This window comes from Bombus fervidus, chromosome 5 (assembly GCF_041682495.2).
Source record: "Bombus fervidus isolate BK054 chromosome 5, iyBomFerv1, whole genome shotgun sequence".
NCBI classification, from domain to species: domain Eukaryota; kingdom Metazoa; phylum Arthropoda; class Insecta; order Hymenoptera; family Apidae; genus Bombus; species Bombus fervidus.
The window spans coordinates 16,070,216-16,092,661 of NC_091521.1; the positions used below are offsets into that span (position 1 = coordinate 16,070,216).

The window sequence follows — 22,446 nt, forward strand, 5'->3', positions numbered from 1 at the left end:
CCAACGTCACACGTGTGCCGCTTACGGTCTGTCGTCGACGCATTCTTTTGTCTATGCGCTATCGATGACCTCGGCGCTTGAGAAAGCTGAAGACAAGATGTAGAGTTTTCCTAGAAGTGTCGATCACTTCAACAATTCGATATAATAATATCAGTTAGCAGGAAAAATCCAAATCGATCGCTGGATCGCTAGATGCTAACGCTAGAAATACCGCAGCAGTCGAAATGATCGGTTCTACAATTTTATAAATGTGTCAATCCTTGTTTAGGGATTATGATCCCGGATGGATCAATAATACCAAAAATCTATTACGTAACATTGAATTGCTTCTGTAAGAAAGTAATAAATCAATAAATATAAAAATATTCTATTTTTTAAAGTCCAGTCATTTTCACTGGTTTTGGTAGAAATAGCTTCGTGTAAACTATCGATAGTTCTACTTCCTACATTCTTGTTTTCCACTTATTCGTCGATCCATAATAATCGTTTCTCTTCCTTTCTTCTTCTTTTTTGGTTTTTTCTAGCGACTTGTCGTCACTTTTGCAGACAGAGGAACGATTAATTCTTATTTTTCGACTCGTTGCCTCGTTTATCGATTGAAATGAAAATATAAAACAGAAACGAGATTGCTTGTGTTCGATAATCGAGTCGGGTATAAAATATATGAATATAATTTTATTGCCAGTATTTTTAATATCAAATATCAATGCTGGTAACGCTTATGTAACAAAACTGGTATCTTATTTTCACGAAAAATACTGATTCAGTAGCGTAAGGTAGGTTAAATGACGAAATATTACGTTGTCCGAAAAGTGTCTTTCTTTCGCAAACGTGCTTTTTACAATGCACCTTCGTACAAAGGTGAAACCAAGTCTGTGAAGTGTCACGGTGTTTATCTTAACGGAACAAAATGAATCGTACGTAATTCGATAAAATAATATAAAAGAAAACACGTTGTGCGTTTATTATGTTCTCATAAAACGAAAGAAACTTTTCGGACAACCTAATATAAAAATTATACGATGTTTCGTTAAATCTATTGTATCAACTGTATCTCTGTAATTAGTCTACTCCGTAAATTGAATTCTGAAATTTTAGAATACAGACAGAATATAGGAACTATGGTACGAATCATAACGAGAAAAAATGGATGAACGAGCTTTCGATGACGGTTACACGTTTCTCACCACCGTAAAACGTTAACGTTGCAAAAATCGTAGAGGGTGTGTTAACTTGGTCTCGCTATATTAACGCCTCGTTTGCCTTCTGGTAGGCGAAAACGCGATAAAATAGAATCGAGTAAAAAAAAGAGAAAGCGTATTTCAAACCGAATAAGAGGAAATTTATAGTGAAGAGGCCGGTAGATAGAGATAAGTAACCTCGCGTCAAATATTTGTCCCATCCGCGGGAGTGTTGGTTAATTGTAGTAACGTTAATTAAAAGGGGCGCTGCTGGTATTATGTCACGCGTGAAACAGAATGGAATAACATTTGCTTGCTTAAATCTTCGTGTAGAAAAACAGACGAATCCTACATTCTTGTTTTCCACTTATTCGTCGATTCGTAATAATCGTTTCTCTTCCTTTCTTCTTCTTTTTTAGTTTTTTCTAGCGACTTTTCGTCACTTTTGCAGACAGAGGAACGATTAATTCATATTTTTCGACTCGTTGCCTCGTTTATCGATTGAAATGAAAATATAAAACAGAAAAGAGATTGCTTGTGTTCGATAATCGAGTCAGGTATAAAATTATAAATTTTAATTTCTTACAGACAGAGAGCTACTTTGCGTTCTAATTAATTTGAACGAAACAATGAAGGATGAACGAGAAAGAGAACGATAGAGCGCACGCGTCCGCGATCCAGTTATAAAATTAAATTGAAAATTATACGGGCCCGCGTGTGCCATACACGATGCGTGAAATGTATCAAAATTGTTTGCAGTTTTTATCATGTTTGCCGTGCCAGCGAATTATTATATCGTATTTCCATAAAGCCATTACACTCCATTAAAATGAAATTCGCAGCTGGACGCTAATCGATCGCGTGTACACGCGTAAACTTTTTGTTTATTACGCATTTATTGTAGCCCGATGCCGGGCTTGAAATTATATTTTTTATGCTTAACAGATGACCACGCGACGAAGTCGATTTTTCATTATTGTTTCATTCGTTCGATCATCTTCGAAAAAATAAATAAATTCGACAAACCGATTTTGCAACTGATATTTCAACCGACAAATATTAATTCGTATCAATTGTATAATTCTGATAATTTTGTTTTCCTCTTGCCAATGTTTAATCACTTCGTAATTTATATAGCTAAATGAAAATGTGAAACAATTTAATTGAAACGCTTTTCTTTCAAATACATAGGGTTGATACACGCGGTGAAAAGTAATAAGTTTACCAGTTAACTCGTCGTTCGAATTATAAATCTCTTGAGTATTATATATATATAATGTGTGTGTGTGTGTGTGTGTGTGTAATACGATATATCTTTATTTATTAATATATCTTCGCCATGATATAACATTTTCGCGTGTTATTTCATTTCTGTTAAAAATAAATCGTATCATATTTACGCTTGCAAGAACAAAAACCGACCAAATTGAAATTCACGTATCCTTATTAACTTTTAATTAAGCGATGATGCGTAGAAATTTTTAATTAAACGACAATCCTATTGGCAGATTAAATATCTCAAAATGTATCATATCCATTAACGCAAGTGTTAATCATAATAATACGAAGGCAAATAACAATTGAAATGCACGTATCAATATTTTAATAGTCTATATAGTAATCTTTTATAGATACATACGCGATAGACATATACATATATATATATGAAACAAATTTTCGATACGAGCTTATTTTCCTTTTTTTATTTCTAATCTCGTAGTATTTGTTAAGTATAACTTTCACATTATAGATACTTTGCATTTTTAAGCAACGTGATGTGAAAATTTGCTTGAAAATTATGATATAAAAATTTCCCCTGAAACTATAAGCTTTTTATTATTTTCACTGTCTGACCTGGCCTTTCTCGAGTGTATTTTACATCGCGTTCTCTGCGCCTTTTTAAACACGTTGCAAATGAAAATCTGTAAAGTTGACAAATATAGAGTTAGATTATCGGCTTCGTTGCAAGAAACGAAATTTTCCGAATGTTTATCACCGTCGCGTAATCACGATAGCGAAGATTCGATAGGAATCCGCCGAGGAAAATGCATCAGGGAAATTACGCCCGATAACGCAGTTACGTGGAAAGACGTTTGCGCAGGTTTCATTTATGCGAGAATCTGAAGTGAAGAAGAAGTTAAGTAGATATCTCTTATCTGATATTATTCAATCATCTACGAGGCAACGAGCTATTCACGATATCTTGTAAATTTCACGTTTATCGAGCGATGGAAACATTCGACGCACGCGAGCAATTTTTCGCCAACGAACGTTCCCAACGTCGATTACTCGGCCCCAAGATTTTACATTATACAACTACCTACGATTCGTCAGGAACTTGTAATTTATTCTTGCCAATTTTTTAAAATGCGGCAGACTGAATTAAAAATTAAATTAATACAAGTGCGATATCTGCCCTTGAAACAGAGAATCTTTAATTTAATACAAAGTACATTACGAAGGATTAATTTTATTTTGTATCTTATACTTTATATAATATTGGCTATTGATGATATCTAACGTTCAAGATACAAATTATAAATTAAAGTTAAACAACCAGATCCAGTCTGTCCAATAATTATCAAAATTAATTAACACGAATATTTTGTTTCTGGCGTAAAAAAATTTTATTTTGTATTTTATACTTTATATAATATTGGTTATTGATGATATCTAACGTTCAAGATACAAATTATAAACTGAAGTTAAACAACCAGGTTCAGTCTGTCCAATAATTATCAAAATTAATTAACACGAATATTTTGTTTCTGGCGTAAAAAAAAATTTTATTTTGTATTTTATACTTTGCATAGTATGGCTATTAATGATATATAACGTTCAAAATACAAATTATAAATTAAAGTTAAACAACCAGATCCAGTCTGTCCAATAATTATCAAAATTAGTGCGTTAACACGAATATTTTGTTCCTGGCGCACAAAAGAATTTTATTTTGTATCTTATACTTTACATAATATTGGTTATTGATGATATCTAACGTTCAAGATACAAATTATAAATTAAAGTTAAACAACCAGATCCAGTCTGTCCAATAATTATCAAAATTAGTGCGTTAACACGAACATTTTGTTCCTGGCGCACAAAAGAAAAGTAGCGAAGAAGAATTTTAAAGTGTCCGATGCAAACCACGATACTAGGAACCAACGACTGACTGGCTATCAAGTGAAACGAGCGATCAACCCTTTAAAAATACCTCTTAACGAGTTAAACAAACGCGAGAAGACACGCGACGATCATTTTCGTTTCTGTTTGATTCATTCGTTTAGCTGCTTCTTTTAATTATTTCGAGCAGCGTGGATGGCGTGCTTTGCTACAATTCGAGTAAGCATTTTCATACGAATAACAAAAACCGAGCCTGTCACGCGACTAATAATAAAAAATAAAAGAGAAGATGAAAATATTGTTCGATCGCTGGTCAAATATTTGCCACCGATAGAAAGAATCAGAGCAACATTAATACTTTTCTGCCTGTTGTTTGCGTTTTATTAACGCGTCGTTGGAAAACTATTTCACGACAAATACGGGAACATTCGGTGGCGGAAAGGTGTTCTAATAGCAGCTCAAGATACGAGGTTACTACCTTGCCTCAAATATTTGCCCTGTCCACGACGTCGTCGGTTAATTATGACAACGCTAATTAAAAGAGAAACTGCAATAAATTCGATAAAGCTATATTGACATTCCATCGGACTCGAGTTTTTCTAAGGGGAAACGTGCAAATGCGAAAGAAGTACGAGTTAAAGATCCGTTTATCTTGTAATTTTCTAAATCCTCGGCCCTCTTCCATCACTTTGTTAACAAACAGAGAATATCGATAAATTATAATCGAACAGCCTTCTAAAGACAAGGACTCGTAAATAAAAATTTGGAGATTGTAGTTGCACTTTCTTCATACCAACTACGTTGGAATCGAAGCTATCCTCGATTTTTACGATCACAGATCAAACAATTTTACGAATTATTGAATTGGGCTGTAAAAACACGGCATAGAAATTACCGTGCGAGCCTCAAACGTACTAGATTCAATCGCGTGAATTACGATTGCACGCGTTGCAATTACGTGACTGTGCAAGTAGCGATTGCGTGTGATTATCGCGTAAATTGTTGATCACACGCAGTGCGATAATATGACGCACAATCCTAGAAATTATAAACCATAGTACGCAAAAATCGAATTAAAACGCCGTTACTAGTCTATCTATACTCGACAGCTTCGATGCTACGAACTGTCTAGAAGATAATACTAGATAATACAAATCACAAAGATATCTTCGTTTCGTTTCTTCGATTATTCGATCAGAAGTTTATTTACCATTAATTTCTACTAATTTTATAGTCGATTAAAGACGGTAGGTATATAGCGAATTTAATCTTTCGAAAAATGAACTGGCGAAACGTAATATTTGACGTGGCGTTGACAGAGAAAATATTCCTCGTAGCAGTGGATGTGCATCGCTGCGTCTCCGGTCAGACATCTTGTCACTGATTCTCCGCGAACCTTGACTCCTCGCCTTTGCCAGCGACGCGAAATTCACGCTTGCGCAACCATAAATTAACGAAGCTGCAAATTACCCTGACTAACACCGCGTGCACATGTACGCCCGTGCAAATATCTACATACAGGCGATGCAATGCAGTCGTACACACCACGCGACCAACGTAAAACGGGATATCGGTATCGGTACGATCGAGTAACTATACTTGCATCGAATTCGCGTTACGCGAATATAATACTCGGTACACGATATCACAAAATATTTGGTACTACCGTAGTAAATTCATGGTCACAAAATCGCCACAATACACAGTATTTACGAGATGGTAGAGTATAATTGAACGATATATTTACAATTACGTAGTTGATTGTTTTCATTTTATTCGTTGTAACCGAATATCGAAATATAACGACTTCGTATTATTGTAATTTCTCATCGTTTCTGTATAATGGAATTAGCCGAAAATATCGTACTGTTATATCACCGGATATGGACAGATTTCTTGGAACAGCTATAAACGAGCTTCGCAGAAGTTAAACTGGTCGACTCAACTTTGCGTAAATCTTTCAACTTCATTACACATGTACATAATTAGCGTCTAACTTCTCAAAAAAATATAATGGCTTATATCTCCATAAATAGGTACGCTTTATCGTAAATTCCAAGGTAAAATCTGAAAAATAACATTTACACTTTTAATTTATGGAATTAACCAGTATGACTTCTAAGCGACTCGATGTGAGATATAACGCGATATTGATCTATCGTGTTATTAAATACCAATACCCTCTCCTAGCTGTAATATCAAGTATTCGATTGATCCGGTATGCCATCAAACATCAACCTATTACAATTACGCTACTATCAATGCTACCATACCACTCCAGAAAACATCGTTAACCGTAGCCAACTGTAACCACCGCCGCATTTCCAAGAGTACCAACATTATCGACGAACTATATCTGTCACATCTCATCCATATACAGCGTGTCCGTCAGAGTTCCGTTTAATACCCTCGAATTAACGACGCCGCTTATCGCCGTGTCCCGAGAGCGAGCCGCTGATAAAACCCGTCGATGAAGCGTTAAATTCCATGCGAGGGGACTTCTGTCCTTCGTATCCTCCTTCGCAGCAACCCTCGCGCGGACTTTCCACGTTGGTGAGCAAGAGAGAAGAAGCGAGGTTACAAGAGAGCAGGGTAAATTCGTAGCACGCACACGACTTTCCTCTCCTCGTCGATATCGGCGTCGCCTCCCCTCTCGCGCCGTACACGACGACCCTCCAACCCCCACTGCTCGACCGTAGCGTCACACGCTCCCCACCACGTCGACCTACGATATCCCGACTCTCCCCACTCCCGCGCCGCTATACCATAGCTTCCCCCACTTTAACGCCGTTGTCCCGTTCGTCTCCCCACTTTCGCATCGTTACACCCTAGCTTTCCCCACTCTCGCACAACCGCTCGTTCGCCCTCCTGCGCGTTCCCCGCTTTTCCCCCCACTCTTTCTCGTGACTGTTGCGTCCCCTCCACTTCTTCGTTACTCCACCTTTCATCCAGCGCGTTCTCCAGCGCGACTCTTTCTCCCTTCGTTGGTGTCTTTCGACGCTCTCTCACCCCTCCATTCCAGCAACTCTTCGCCCCGCTGCTGTACCGTTCTTCACCGTACGCCGACTCTTTTTTGCCTTGCCTTCTTGTGTCCATTTTTCCACCTCTTTTCACTCGTGTCTTACTGCTTCTCCCTCTTTGTCCCTCTCACGACCACGATTCACCCTTTCTGCTCCACTCCCATCAACCTCCGCTATACTTTCACCGTGTCTCGCTTCAACTCGCGTGCTATTCGATTCGTCTCGCTTCCGCTCACTTGCACGTCGCGTCCCTCCCTCCACCCCTTTCTTTCCCTCTCCGACATATACATACGCGTATAAGTATATATACGTATAGGTGTACAGAAGGATATATAGCGTCTCGTTTCACGGCACGGCAAGCCTATATCGAACGAGCAATAGCTACGCGCGAGCCGGCGCGTGTGTGCGCGCGGTATGAGCGCGCGCGGCCGCGCGCATGTGTACAATCAAACATTGTTCATGATTTAGTCAAATATTGGCGAGATACACAGGTTTGTAGTACCTCTCAATGTATATCTGCCTGTGTATCATGCTGAATAATCCGCGGGAGATTGCACCTCGATTGTCCACCCGTTAACTAAGACTCGTTACGCTTACCCGGACTCGCGACGCCCTGCTCCGCGTCCATTCTCTCGTCTTTCTACCGTTATAGTTGTTGTTGATCGTTCGGTACTCGTTAACGTGCTCGACCATGTTTTACGAGACTTGGCTGTTAGAAGACGTTGGAGACGTTGGGTACGTGTTAAATTCCATTGTTTTTGGTACCTGTTACCTGTTTACTGTACGATTAGGTATGTCTATAACGTATTATTGTATTTGTATTACAAGCGGTACAGTCGGCCAATTCTATTGTAACGTATTTGAGAACACGTGGATGAGATAATGTAACGCTGTTCTCGGATTTCATAGTCGCTCGACGTTGTAAATTGCTATTTGTACTATGTGGTATCAGCAATAATGAATTATTTACAATCGTGAACACTTGGTTTTAGAGGTAACAGTGGTAATTAATACTAATCGTAGAACGAGGCTATATTTTCATTTTGCTTTCACGGTATAATTGTAATAGGAAATGAACAATACGATATTTGAAAAGGAAATTTAAGTTACAGAGAATGCACATAGAAACAAAGAGAGAAATGTGACGATACAAGATAATGTACGTGCATATGATAATACGTACACTAGTACAATGTACTTATAAATTAATAGAAAAATGAAAAATAGTAATATATCCTGTACAGAATAATATACTAGTGTAATACCTATGAAATATGAGAGATATGAAATTTGAAAATTATTTTTTGCAATTCATTATGGATAGTTTCTTGATCAATTTTCTTTCCGCGATATTAAAACACGTGGTCATCAAGGTGACGTTCAATTTAGGGGTCAATTTAAGAGTAATAAAGGCGAGATAGGTGTAATAGGAACTTTTAATGCTTGACGTAAAAGGGGCAGATAAGATAATAAAAACACCACGGCAGTAAATTCGGCCAACGGTATCTGCTAAAGGAAAATCAATATGTCAGGGAACTCTTTCGACCGAGTTATCCGGTCTTGTCGATCCTTTCATTCCGGAAACCTCCATAGAACACGTCGAAAAGAAAAGAAAAGAAAGAAATCACAGAAAATCATCCTATCGCACGAACGTTCCTCGTATTAGATTGTCCGAAAAGTTTCTTTCGTTTCATAAGATGATAATGGACGAGCAACAATTTCTGTATTATATTATTTCATTGAATTACGTATGATCCATTTCGTTCTATTTCTATTATTACGTTCGTGCATAATTCGATAAACTAATAAAAAATAAAAAAACATTGCGCGTCTATTATTTCCTTATAAAACGAAAAAAACAACCTAATACAATGTTCAAGACCCACCATACTTTTGTATTCTCGACAACGTCGTTCAAAAAATGTTGCTCGGTTAAATCGCAAACGACTGAAAGCCTACCATGTACCAATACCTAATTTATAATTAATTAATCAAATATCTCAGAAAGAAATTCCACGTAATTCGATTGAAAGGACACACCGCCAATAATCGTGGCAATTAAAGTGACTTTGAATAGCAAAAAGAAACAGACAAAAAGCACACGTTACTCGATACCAACAATTTCTGTAAAACCACGTAATCAGTTCCGTTTTTTCAAATTTAAACTTATTCAAAAAAAAAAAAAACTTGCCCTCCATTCGGACTTATTTCCCTGTCCCTCTAAAATCTAACAAAATCATTCTGTTCCCAAGTTGGTAGGTTTCTTCTGGCGCTCGAAGGTTCGACGTACAGCGATTCAGTTACCGGATGATTTCGATGATCTGCGCGATCGACCGCGTTATAATCCCCCGATATCGTGTCAATGAGGATCTATTGCATCACGAGATCCGTATCGAGGCAACATTGTCTGGCGGAAGCCTGTCGATAATACAATCGGCCGAATTTTTACGGCCGTTCTCGCCGGAGTCGCCCGTCGAATCCGTAATTAATGAGCGCGTATCGATTGCATACACAGATTAGGAGATTCGAGGAGAGAGTAGCGGAACCGGAAATAAAAGGCGAAATGAAATAAAAAAAAAAGGAGGGAGGGGAGCAAAGAGTCGATGAACGCGAACGTGCCTCCTGGATGAAAGTCAAATATTATCGGGCGAATTTGTTAATGCTCTTATATCGCGGAAAACTCCACGGCCTCGTTTTTTCTTTCTCGTTGATGGAATAAAGCTTGTGAAGCGAGGCTCCGATGAAACGATTCGATAGAATCGAAGAGTAATAGACGGCAGCTCGGATTTGGATAAAGTATGGCGTAGAGGCGTAAGGTTTTATTTCTATCACTCAGTTATCCTTTATATGTGCACGAAAATAATTTATTGTAACTAATAATATTAACGACTATCGTCAAGCGACAAGTTGTAGATTTCATAGATTTCTTTTCCATTATTTTACAATTTGATATCGTCTTATCAACTTTCTTCTGTAAGTACATTTATTTTGATAATTTTACGTTTAGTAGAACGGTCGGATAATTCATAATTTTGTAAATAATTTACTTTATTAGATTTAATTTGTCTAATTTTGGTTTTATGTATATGTATAACGTTGATTTATTCATTACTTTAATTGGGGGTTATTATTAATCGTTGGATTTAAGGATTAAAGATAAAATATAATCGTATTATGATACGATCAATTATTTTCTTTTTACTCTATTATAAAAAAGATTGAGTTATATTTATAGAAGATTAAAAGTTATGGAAGAATTTATGCACAGTTACATGAATTGCTTATCTAATTCGTTTCATGATTTGGCAATCTTAGATTGTGACAGATTACGACTGACAATGACACGATTTTAGGTATCACTTCGATGATACTAGCAGAGGAACACAATATCGTTCCTCTGTTTATCATACAATTTATCACCGCGAACTTTCTAAATTAAGCCGTCTAACACGAACAAATTAATAAAATATCGATTTTCAACGTAATTTGTAGATTTGTGATTACGATAAACTTAACTATTTTGTTCGTGGATAGTAGGTATATAGTTGATAAATTGTATAAATTACATTTTTAGCTGGTAACGTTTTAATTCCCGATAATAACGAGCTGTGCAAATTAAAAAATGTCCAAGAGAAATTATATCTTGGTCAACTACGAAAGGAGCATTGACACGGTTGCTACCTCATTATTTTATTTTCGTCCACTCGTTCCAGCTGGACACTACACGCGCGTTATCGTATTTGAAATTGCACGATTACAATACACAACGATTGCTCAGAATCGGCCATCTACCGATGATCATATGATAACGCCGGCGATGATGAATCCGCGATCTACATAATGACCGGAAAACTCTTTCGAATAATTGTTTCTTCGATCGTGGAAAGCATTCTGTTGCGACATTGGTTTCCGCATAATCATTTAAGCGTTCAAAATGATATACAACGATGATATATATTTTTGGAATTTTATCTGCAGTATAATCGATAGAGTTAATCTTTATTTGAGTGGCCCACTTTAACCTTGCATCGAGGTCATGAAATCTCAAAGTTGTAGACATTTGTTCCTTAACGAAACTTATCGATTACCCATTAATAAGTTTTCTGTGATTAAATTCACTGAAAATTTTCATACGTTTTGATTTTGACCTCAATCTCATGGTTCATCCTATGAGCTTCCGAAAGACAGGAAACAAAAATTAAATTTGTAAAAGAACGACGATTAATTCGTCGAAACGTTCCACCGTGTCTCTGCAGCATTAATTGCTCTAACCAATGGCAAGGCTCTGATCGCGTTGCTTTTGAAAGATTCGAACGAAAATGGAATTTTTTGTAACCGTTGCCAGCCGATGTGGTTAGCTAAAAATCAATTAGCAAAGACACTGGTAATGAATATGCAAGAAGTCGTAATGCTTCTTGGTGAAAACTTTGTGTAACTTTGCTGTGTTCGTACGACGTTGAAAGATACTGTGAATTCGCAGACTGAATATCGCGGATAGGCATTCTGCTTACGAATATGGTTAGAGTCGTGAATTAATTAACAGCTTTCCTATTCAAAAATATTATATCCTCGGTGAATGTTATCGAGTACACGAAGTCTGTGAGCTATCGAAAGGAGCGACGTTTAACGGACTCGCGAATGAAAACAGGAAACCGTAAAGAAACAAGGCTAAGAAATCACTGGTGTGTCTGTACGCGGGAGATAGGCAAGTGCGAGGAAACGAGAAAAAGCCTGCAACAACTTTCTTCGGAGGAAACATCGGAATTTCCGTTTGCTCGTTGCAAACAGTATCGGTGCAATAAAATTATTTAACTTTTCCCGTTTTCTTCTGTTACCGAAATACTAATACCAATACTACGATAGTATCGTCGATTATTGTTGTAAAGATTGCGCGACAATCGTTTTCTATACGCGTATTGTTCTACTTATAAAATACCAAGGCAAAGAAATTTTTACTATCGCTAAACGGATAAATATTTGCAAATGTTAGTAAACAAATATTCGTGAACATCGCTGAACAAACATTTATGAGAAGTATATTATCTGCCAAATATGTGCAATACGTCAGTGTTACAGCGATTGTAATCGAGTATATCTATGAATATTACATCATGTATTTCTATTAAATTTTAACTCGCGATAATAACTTTTTATCTGATCGTAAGTACTATATCTTAAGTACGTGTTATCATTCTTTTGTTTGAGAATATATCATCTCGTAAAATAAGCTTTAATAACGCGTAGCTACACTGATTCTAGTCTACCACGATGATTTTCAAGTCGATTTGATAAATTAGTTTCATAATGCAATCGATAACGATTGCGTGTGATACACAAGCGTGAACGATTCGTGGCCAAAAATTGACGCGAACTGTGCAAAAGATATATGAAATTCGAAGAAAGTCAAACGAATGGTAGAAGTATCGTAGTATTCGTCGATTTCAAGAAGTTTAGATTTCAGAGAAAAATAATTCCAATTAATTATAAATACTCCGCGTTTCTAGAAGATATCGAAAGGAAGGAAAGAGAAGATAGTCGGGTATTTTCGGAATAAAAGAAGCACGATGTAAAAGATAAGGCGAATTTTCGTAGAAATACGTGGATTTATTGAAACATTTACAACCTCGTTTGCTCGCGTCGTTTCTTCTCTGTCCGCGGCCCTTAAACTCGCGAGGGCCGTGGACGTGATTTCCGCTGCTGTGGCTTGTGCGTGTTATGTACATGAACCACAGAATCACCGCTGGATCGTCATCGAACGACGTGATTCTTAAGAATCCCCGATCAGAAACGACACTAAAAAGCTTCTCCGAAGCGGCGATTCGAACAAGTAAATAGAATGTGTTGTCGTAGAAGTGGACGAAGTTAGATAGTTATTCAGAAGGTTCGACGAAGGTTGAGGTGGGAGCAAGAGAGGACAGAAGAAAGGAGTAATTTCGTTCCTTGATTCTGGTACATCGAGGTTACGTCTCATGGATAAGCGTGAAGAAATGCCGGAATGCACAGGAACAATGAAAGCGTAAACATGGCGACGAGATTTCGTGATTTCGAGACTTTTCCTTTCATTTCGTACGCAAGCGCGAACGCATCCGCAACTTTCGCGGTAGCATCGTTCAACCTCCGAAATCGATCGAGATCTACCATTCTACGTATTCGTGTAACAGATTAAATGACGAACGAGAAAGGAGGAATGAGTTTTCTTTTATTTATTATTTTCTTTTATCATTTTCTTTTTCGTGATCATCTCTCTTTTACTTTTGTACGTGCGTTGTCTTCGGTCGCGGTAATTACCGTTCGACGAGTTTCGAACGGCAAGAAAAATGAACGGAGAGCACATGTCGATAGAAGGAAACCTAGAAACACACTCGGATCCGACGATATTATTTTCTTTCTCGCAAAGTGATCATAGCGATTCGCGATGCTCGCTGCTCCCTGGCTTTCGTCTCCTCTATTTACAGGGCGTTTCGTGGAGGGGCGTGTTTCAAAAGCAACCACCCCAGTCAGCAGCGGTCGTTGAATCGACTGGGGTGGCTTGAACCGTGGCATCAGCTGCCACGCTTTTTACGAGCGTTGCTTTTGAAACGCGCTGTACAATGCTCACGCTTCTGCCTCTCTCATGCTATCATTCGCTCGCACATTCGCTCCATCGCACATTATATATATATAATATTATATATATACATAAACATATATATATATAATATGTATATACCTAATAGTATATCATTAGACTCCATTTATTTATATATTTATACTTTGTATTTATAATATTTATATTTATATGTATGTATATATATATATATATATATATATATATAGAGCTCCCTGTAACATATATAATATTGTACATCGTACACGTTACGTTTGTGCCGCTATCTACACGTATCATACAAAAAACACTGGACGTGTCCTGCTTTCGACGCTTTTAAACAAGAATTTTTACTCCTGGTATCGCTTTCTGTCGTACGTGGTATGAATAGAAATGTGCATGTGTATGTCTGTGCATATCACACTGTATCTTGTGTGTTTCGTATGTGCTGCAGCACGAGGATTTTCGAGTATAACGTTGCGTACGAACGCGTACCTCTACAAGGGGAAATACACAGGCGTCTCTTGCAAGCCTACGTTCATTAATTTAGATTTATTCTCGCGGGTTATCACATTTTTCGCTCTACGCCGGCGCTCGCGCGGATTCGAGCCAGCCATCGAACGGGGCTTCTCTTTCCCTTGGAAATCTCCACTCACATTCTAGACACGAATCGTCAGATCTTGGATCCTTAGGGATTCGCGAGATTGATCGTAACGTTCGCGGTTATAGTTGGTTATAATCGTCGGTATTTATTCCATCGCTGATTGATATCGTTAAAAGAAATATAAAAATATAGAAAAAGTATAGTATGTAAGTATCATTCGTTAATCGGAAACAAAAAGAAACAGGTGAAAATCGATGAACGTAGAAACATTTTAAAGACGACTACAATTTAATGATTGTAATCGTGACACGATTAAGCTTGCGTATAATCACGTCTAGCCGAACCGATACAGCTGTGAGTACCAAGAACTGTGTCTATCTACGCGAAGAATGACAATCTATCACACACTTGTCAAATTATTCATCGTTTTCCTATAAATTAATCTTTTCCACAGACAACTATTTTTTGATTATTTCCCAGAAGGCGATTCGTCATTTATACGTGCAACTTGTTTAACTTTCACTTTAACGTTGTACGTGGTACCGTTGTTTTATGAAAATATATAACACTTAACTATTTATATGCGAAAACACTTTTGAACATTTTCAAAGCTTCTATCGGTAGACTTTCTCGAAGAAGAGGAAACTGATATTAACAAAATTATATTTTCGAACAATATTCGATAAATATGTAAGATCCAGAGGGAAAAACAGAATATGTCACTGGTTCTTTGGTTCTTTGGTTGAAAATCAAAATTCCTCTGCTATACATTTATCGATAGATCTTGATTTCTGATAAAATTTAATAATCGAATTAACAAAATGTTTGATATGCATGCCTGTCCAATTGTATCGAAACGATAAATTACAGAAACAGAAAAGAGCAGAAGGATTGAGATCAACGACCGGCTGAAAATAGGCATATATCATCGAAGATGTACAGATAATCCTAGAAAAATCCTTCGCTATCGCTTTCTAGTATCGCAATCTACACTCGGTAAATAATCGTCTATTGATCGTCGATTCTGCTCTTTGTTCCTTCAAGAAGTACAAGAGTTCTGACAGAAACTTTAAATAACGAAACATTTCCAAGACTAAAGTTTCGTGTTAAACCTCCTAGGTGCAACTGAATTTTGCTGAATTAGGTACGGGGCTGTTTCTCTGTTCACAGTTTTACGCGAATTACGCGTAAATGATACTGCGATGTGTGACGAATAACACTGCTCTCTACGCAACCACATTGGAACGAAATTTTTGATAATTAAATTCTAATTTTTCTTAAAGTATATGACGCATATACTTTAACTTGAGTAATTTACTTCAATAATTAATAATACAATTGAGTGTGATATATTTTAAAGCACGGTACGACACATAGACCAGCGTCGCAATTTTCACACTCATAGCGCGATAGTGTTCTTCAAATTGCTCTTAATTTTCTATTTTCAAGCGACATTTTTAGGTTGAAGATTCTTCAAAATTATAAGGATAAAATAACATGTTAAAAAGAACACTCACTAGTGGTATATTTAACGAAAAACAACAATCGATACCTGACAGTGGCGTATCAAAAATATATATTTTGTCTGTATATTGTCAATACCGTTATAAAACATCGCGAGAACAAGGAAAATGTGAAGCAAGACAAATGAAAAATATCATTTAGTTCAAACGCCGAGCCAATGGGTCAGTAGAGTGAACCACTATAGCGACGCGTCGTAATATAAAATGACATCCGCGAAAGTCACTATAGTGGCGTATCGTACCTAAAAGGTTAAACTCGATATTATCTTGAAAAAATTGAATTTGACGTTATTTAAATACAGAACCTGAAATCTTTGTCTCGATCTGTAACACGCTGCTTGATGCATCGTGAAACGAATAAATTATCATCAAACAAATGATAACTAGAAACAATCGTAATAAAACAGAGTCTGAAGACATTTATCTGATATATTATTTAATATATTTTCGAAATAAACGTTATAAATATAAAAAAAAATTGTAATTACTTTATAAAGAAATATCTTGCAATTATTTTAAAGATAAATATCTTAGTAATTATAGTACTGTGTAAAAATAAAATTTAAAAATTGTAATATTTATTTATAATGTTTGTCAAACATGTTCTCGTAAAATATTATTTACTATGTTATAACATAATTAAATTATAAAAAAATATAATAAATAATCATGTTAGAAAGTCTATAGAACAATACTGAATTCGATTAACGTATTGCGATTGTGCTCAAACAAATTTAAAAGAATATATATAATACGTAGATAACTAATCATAATTATTCTTAGTTGATAATTGAACATACGACATCTTCAATCTCGGTTTTATTCAACGACGATAATCTTGGTAAACGTCAAAATCATCGAATCAAAGAGAAACAGCTACGTAACTCTGTAAAATTTTAACTATCGAATCTTGTCGTATCCCTTGCATTATTCTCTACGTAATCTTATCTTTCTATAATCGAAGTAACTTAAGATCGAGGAAAATATGAAATTTTCCCCTTATCTATCTTGAAAACTCTCCCCTAAAGCTATTTAAGAACATTAAAAATTGTTCGTCCTGTTAAAACGAAAATGAGATTGCAACATATATATTCGAGTTAATATTCCGCATAATAACCAGTAACGAAATAAAAGAAAAGAAAGGAAAACCAAGATTCACATTCGTGTCTCGAAATGCGAAAATATTCGACTGGATCTCGCCCAATCAACTTCCTTCCGACAAGAAGGAAATTGCACACGTGTATTGCGACTAGAAACGAATCGTTCGAACGAATCGACGATTATGTTTCCGTGTTAAGAAAGGAACGAGAGAACGGCTGACGATCGAGGCAAGTGTGGCGCAGCCGGAGGATCGCATCGTTGTCGCGTATCACAGAAAAAAACCTATGCGTATCGCGGTGAACGTCAGTCGAAAAAGATCGCGAACCGGAAGTCCATGGAGAACTCGTCGAGTATCTACGAATTTCTTCGTTTTATTCCCTCCTTTACATCGCAATCGTATATCTGGTCTTGCGGCCGTATGTTACGATTCGAGTGCAGCTTAATCGGCGTTTTGACATATTTTTCCTTTTCAACGTCGATTACGTCGCGTAACGATGAAGAGCAAAGCGATAATCCGACGATTAAGCGTTCGTACGATGTCGACCGTGAGTTTCGAAACACACGTGTTTCTCTAACCAAAAATTTCTATGATCCTAGAAACAAAAATTTACTCAAACAAATTAATTTCTGACTTGTAGAATTTTAGCAGAAATGAACGCACGTGTTAAAAGATACTGTACGTTTATAGACGGACAGGTTAGATTCAAGAAATTGAGAATAGAACAATGAACAACGAACAACTTCTTTCTTCTTTGAGAAGAAATATACGCAAAGCACGCGTAACGTGTAAAAGTACGAAGAATATTGAAAATGCATGTTGGAGAATTTCTACGTTGGATTCTTACGTTACGTTCACGAAACGTACGCATTTGCATAAACACGTGTAGATAACTAATAAATAATACGTAATATTATCGAGTTGCAAAACAATAAATCGTACAATTTACAATTTTATAATTTTATGTCAGATATCGTCAACTGGTTCTTGCAATTTGTAAAATTCACTTTTAGAAATTTCTAGAATTCTACGTATTTTATCAAACTTGTTACTATGCTGTGCAAGAGAATTTATCGACGTTGGCAACTTGTTAGTTGTAAAGCTTCGCTGACGATATCAATTTAACTGTAAAACAAGATCCCGCCGAAACATCGACGGTTCCGAATTTGTATATGAATGAAAATAAAAGAGAATTTTTATATTGAACTACGTATAATAATCATCGGCGAATTATCCGAATTGGCGCATAATTTTTCAAATCGATTTTCTAATTATTGGAATAGAAGATGAGTTAACAACTGGCACTAATTCAAAATTCAGTATCAGCTACCTAAAATACGTGTTTAATTCTAAAATAAGATCGACATCGTACTTATTTGGCATTACAACTCGTACTAACATACAACTAATATATAGATTGTTGCATTATAAATTTCTTCTTTCAACAAAACTTTTCCGTCAGACATTTTTAAATCGCGAACATACGTGCGACGTACCGCGGAAGATTTCAGTTTAGTTTCCTCGATAGTTTAATACGTAGTTTCGAAACAATTACGTATTCTACTCATTTCGAAGTACAGCATACGAAAACCAAATTATCAGATCATTTTACTTTATAAATAAAAACACAACGAAGCAACAAAAACATAGTTTTTACAAAAATAAAATCAACAAAACTGTATGGATCCGGATGACTTTAGCTTTGAGTTATTGCTTAATTTTTATTTCAGAAGGAGAAATACTGATTTAAATATTGATATCGAAATTTATTGTGCAACAACTTAATACGATTTAAAAGTCACGCGATAATAATAGATTCTCTCACGAAGGAGCCTGCTGTCATTTACTATTGTACGCGATTGCGAAACAACAGCCGATTAAAACCCATTGTATCCAAAAATGATCTAAGTGAACTCACGAGCAGTCAGACCAGAGCCGTGTATCACGATCGAACCTTTCAAGATCACACTTTCCACAAAAGGAAACCGCAAAATTCGCACCTGCTCAGCTCGACGATTTCCTAAGCGTCCTCTAGTTGTCGTATCCGTGTCTCGAAACGCCCCTTCGCACCCGCACCGTTCGCACCACACCATCCCCTTTTTGACAACGATCAACTCCGAATCCGGCCTCGCGACTCTCACCTCCTACGATTCGGTCTAATCTCCTCCGTTCTAACATCTTCTCACACCATATCCTCCTCGTCGTCTTCCTCCTCCTCCTCGTCGTAATCGTCCTCGTGGCCGACGGGCCAACAAGTTTCCACCTCGTTGTCCTCGCAACGTCGCCGACGTCGCTGTTGCGATGGTTGTATCGACGCTGAGACTCGCAACGACGCCGACTGTGAGACGACAGCCGCGGGCTGCGAGGGTGCCGACGACGAGGACGAAGAAGACGATGACGAGGACGATAAGGAGGTCGAAGAGGAGGGTGGTTGATGATGATGGGCTTGATGATCCTGATCGAGGGCAGGAAGAACGATGTTCGCCGTAGTCGAGGGATTGCTCGCGGCTGCAGTGGCGGCGTATGCCGCGGCTGCAGCGACTCAGGCCAGGGCGTAGGGGTGGGTAGCGTGGTGTCACAAGCCCGGAGCCGCGGTGGCGACGGAGGACGGCGGGGGCGCGCTGCTACTAGCCACGCTGGTCGCGTGATGGTACAGCGGACTCTGGTAATACTCCTGGTGATGGTGATTGGTCATGTTGTGCATGGGACCAGCCGCGTTCGAGCCCGTGTGCATGCCGTTATGATGATGATGACTCGGTGGCGCGGAGTGCGCGTGAGGATGATGAGGCGAGCCGAAGTTGGCGTAGCTCTGATGCAGCTGCTCGTACATTTTCATCTCCGGTGGCTTGATGTCTTGCGCGCCTGGCGATGTGCCCGCCGTCGCGCCCGGCAGTAACCTGGTGATGCTAAAAGGATGACTGGCAGCGGTGTACGGTGGCTCTTGTTTCAAACTACCGGTCATTCCATGATGCAAAGCCGTGGGTTCGGAGATCAAGTGAGGATGAAGACTTCTACTAACCATGGCGGTCAATTCGTCATGAGCAGCGCCTAGTTCGGGTCCTAGGAGGCCGCCTATGTCCGTTGTATCGCTTTTTAACGAAGCGTGGTGTTGATGAAGACTGGCCGCGTGATGATGATGGTGCGATGACACCAGCGAATGAAGATCCTTGTCGTCTTGTTGCTGGGGCCCATGGTGGAGAGAAGACGTTGTTTTTTTAGCTGCATGAGCCAACTCGTGCGAGGTTGGACTGTTGTGTCCGGCAGCGGCCGCGGCGGCTGCCGCGGCAGCGGCTGCTGCGGCTCCTGTATGATGCTGTTGATGCTTATTGTTTTGTCTGGTTAATTCTTTCTTTTCGTCTTTAAACCTCTTCTGTCGACGTAAATAACATCCGTTTTCAAACATGTTCCCACTCTCCGGGTGCAAAGTCCAAAAGGAACCCTTACCAGGTTTGTCCGGAGTTCGCGCCACTTTCACGAAACAATCGTTGAAGCTGAGCGAATGCCTGATGGAATTCTGCCAACGTTGCTGATTTTGTCTGTAGAACGGGAACAGATCCATGATGAACTGATAGATCTCCGACAACGTAAGCATCTTGCTGGGCGCGTTCTGGATAGCCATTGTGATCAGACTGATGTAGGAATAGGGCGGTTTCGCGTGGGTGTAACTTCTGCGGTAAGACTTGTCGGTTCTGGCGCGTTGCAAAGCGGAATTAGGGGAATCCGGCTCGGTAAGGGAAAGAGGATCCCTGGTAACACCGGCGCCGCCGCCTGGCGTTAGAGGACCATAGCCGACGGCACTCATACACGCGCCACCGCCTCCCATCGACGCACTCCCATAACCACCCATAGCACCACCGCCCATCGATGCCATCCCCATTGCCGAACTCATGGTGCTCATGTTGAAACCGCCAGCACCCTGAGGACTGCAACTTGGTCCAACACCGACACCCATTGACATACCCATAGGCATACATCCTACCGAGTTAATTGAGCTGTACGTTGGCGCCATGCTGCCCATCGTGGACATCGCGGCGCTGGTCATCGCGCCGCCGAGGCTACCAGCATCGCTGTACAGCTTCTGCGACTGGAGCATGGTCATAGAGCTAACCGGTGCCGGAGTGGCGGGCTGCTGTCTGCTTGTCAAACGAGAATCATGAAAACCGCGGTACCACGGCTGCTGTTGGTAATGCGACGGTTCCCGAATCTTCTCCTCGGTGACGAAAATGCTTCACGCTTCTCGTCAACACACGATTATTTCAATTACTCACGATCTTTTATATCCTCCACACGATTGTTATTATTATCGAGTTACATGTGTCAATATCACTGATATTTCACTGTCCACGATAATCTGATTCGTACGTCGATAAACAGAAACTTCACCTTCGTTTTCTATGGCTTTTCCAAATTGCGTGATACGACGTTTAAAACACAAATCGCGCACTCCAGCAATTATCCTCTTTGGAAAAATTCACAGAATCTTCGGAAGAAATTCCACGATCTTCGTACATATAGTATCTTCTTTCCTCCAACACCGAGAATCCTTTAAAATACACCGCAAACGAGCATCGCGGATATGTCCGAAAAAGTTCACGATCGCTCGATCACTTCGTCAATACGTTGCGAATAACGCACGGTATGAAATTGTACGCGCGGGCTGGTCGCGCACGGTCAGCACCAAGCACGAGCTGGGAACACACGGCGAGCAGCGATCGACGTTGTTTGAGCGGGGTTCTGTGTGCACGAACCGCCTCACCACCACTCTCGCTCATTCACCAGTCTCGTTAGTTCACTGTCTCTCTGTCTCTCTGTGTGCCGTGTGGATGGAGGCCGATCAGCGAGTGTACTCCGCTACTCTTCAGTCTGCCGATCTTGTTCAAACACTCCCTACTCCGTACTACGTCTGCCACGCCTGTTCCATGTTCGCCGACTAATCAGCGTCCACGTCGCCCTACTACTTGGTAGTTGCACCAATGAGTGTGCGAACCGAGAGTGTTCAACGAGCGGGGAAACGGCCAGACCTTCGAGCGTTCGACGAAGTACGAAGAGCGCAGCTGCGGAATATCCCGCTTGCGCATATCCCACAGGATACCGGTCCACGACGCCCGACCACCACGTCCCGACGGCCGCGTCTCGACGCTCCTCTCTCATGTCATGTCAACTGTCTGTCTGCCACACGTTTGACACCTATCGGCGCGTGTCACGCGACGGGCTGATTTTCTTCCATTTCTTTCTTTTCTTATTTTCTTCCTTTCGATTCTTTCCTCCTATCTTCGAATACGTCTTCTTTTCGTACATGTTCTTATTCTT

The 22,446-nt window shown here is 39.1% G+C and overlaps 2 protein-coding genes across 2 annotated transcripts in view; one reads left to right on the forward strand and one right to left on the reverse strand.

Annotated features, from left to right (window-relative positions):
• The window catches only part of LOC139987168 (protein transport protein Sec61 subunit gamma), a 119,507-nt gene that overhangs the window by 47,860 nt on the left and 49,201 nt on the right, over window positions 1-22,446 (forward strand). The window lies entirely within an intron of this gene.
• LOC139987123 (silk gland factor 1) lies at window positions 19,274-22,110 on the reverse strand. Its single transcript, XM_072003050.1, has one exon. It carries the CDS (start codon window positions 21,233-21,235, stop codon window positions 19,712-19,714), a length of 1,524 nt encoding a protein of 507 aa, XP_071859151.1. The 5' UTR covers window positions 21,236-22,110; the 3' UTR covers window positions 19,274-19,711.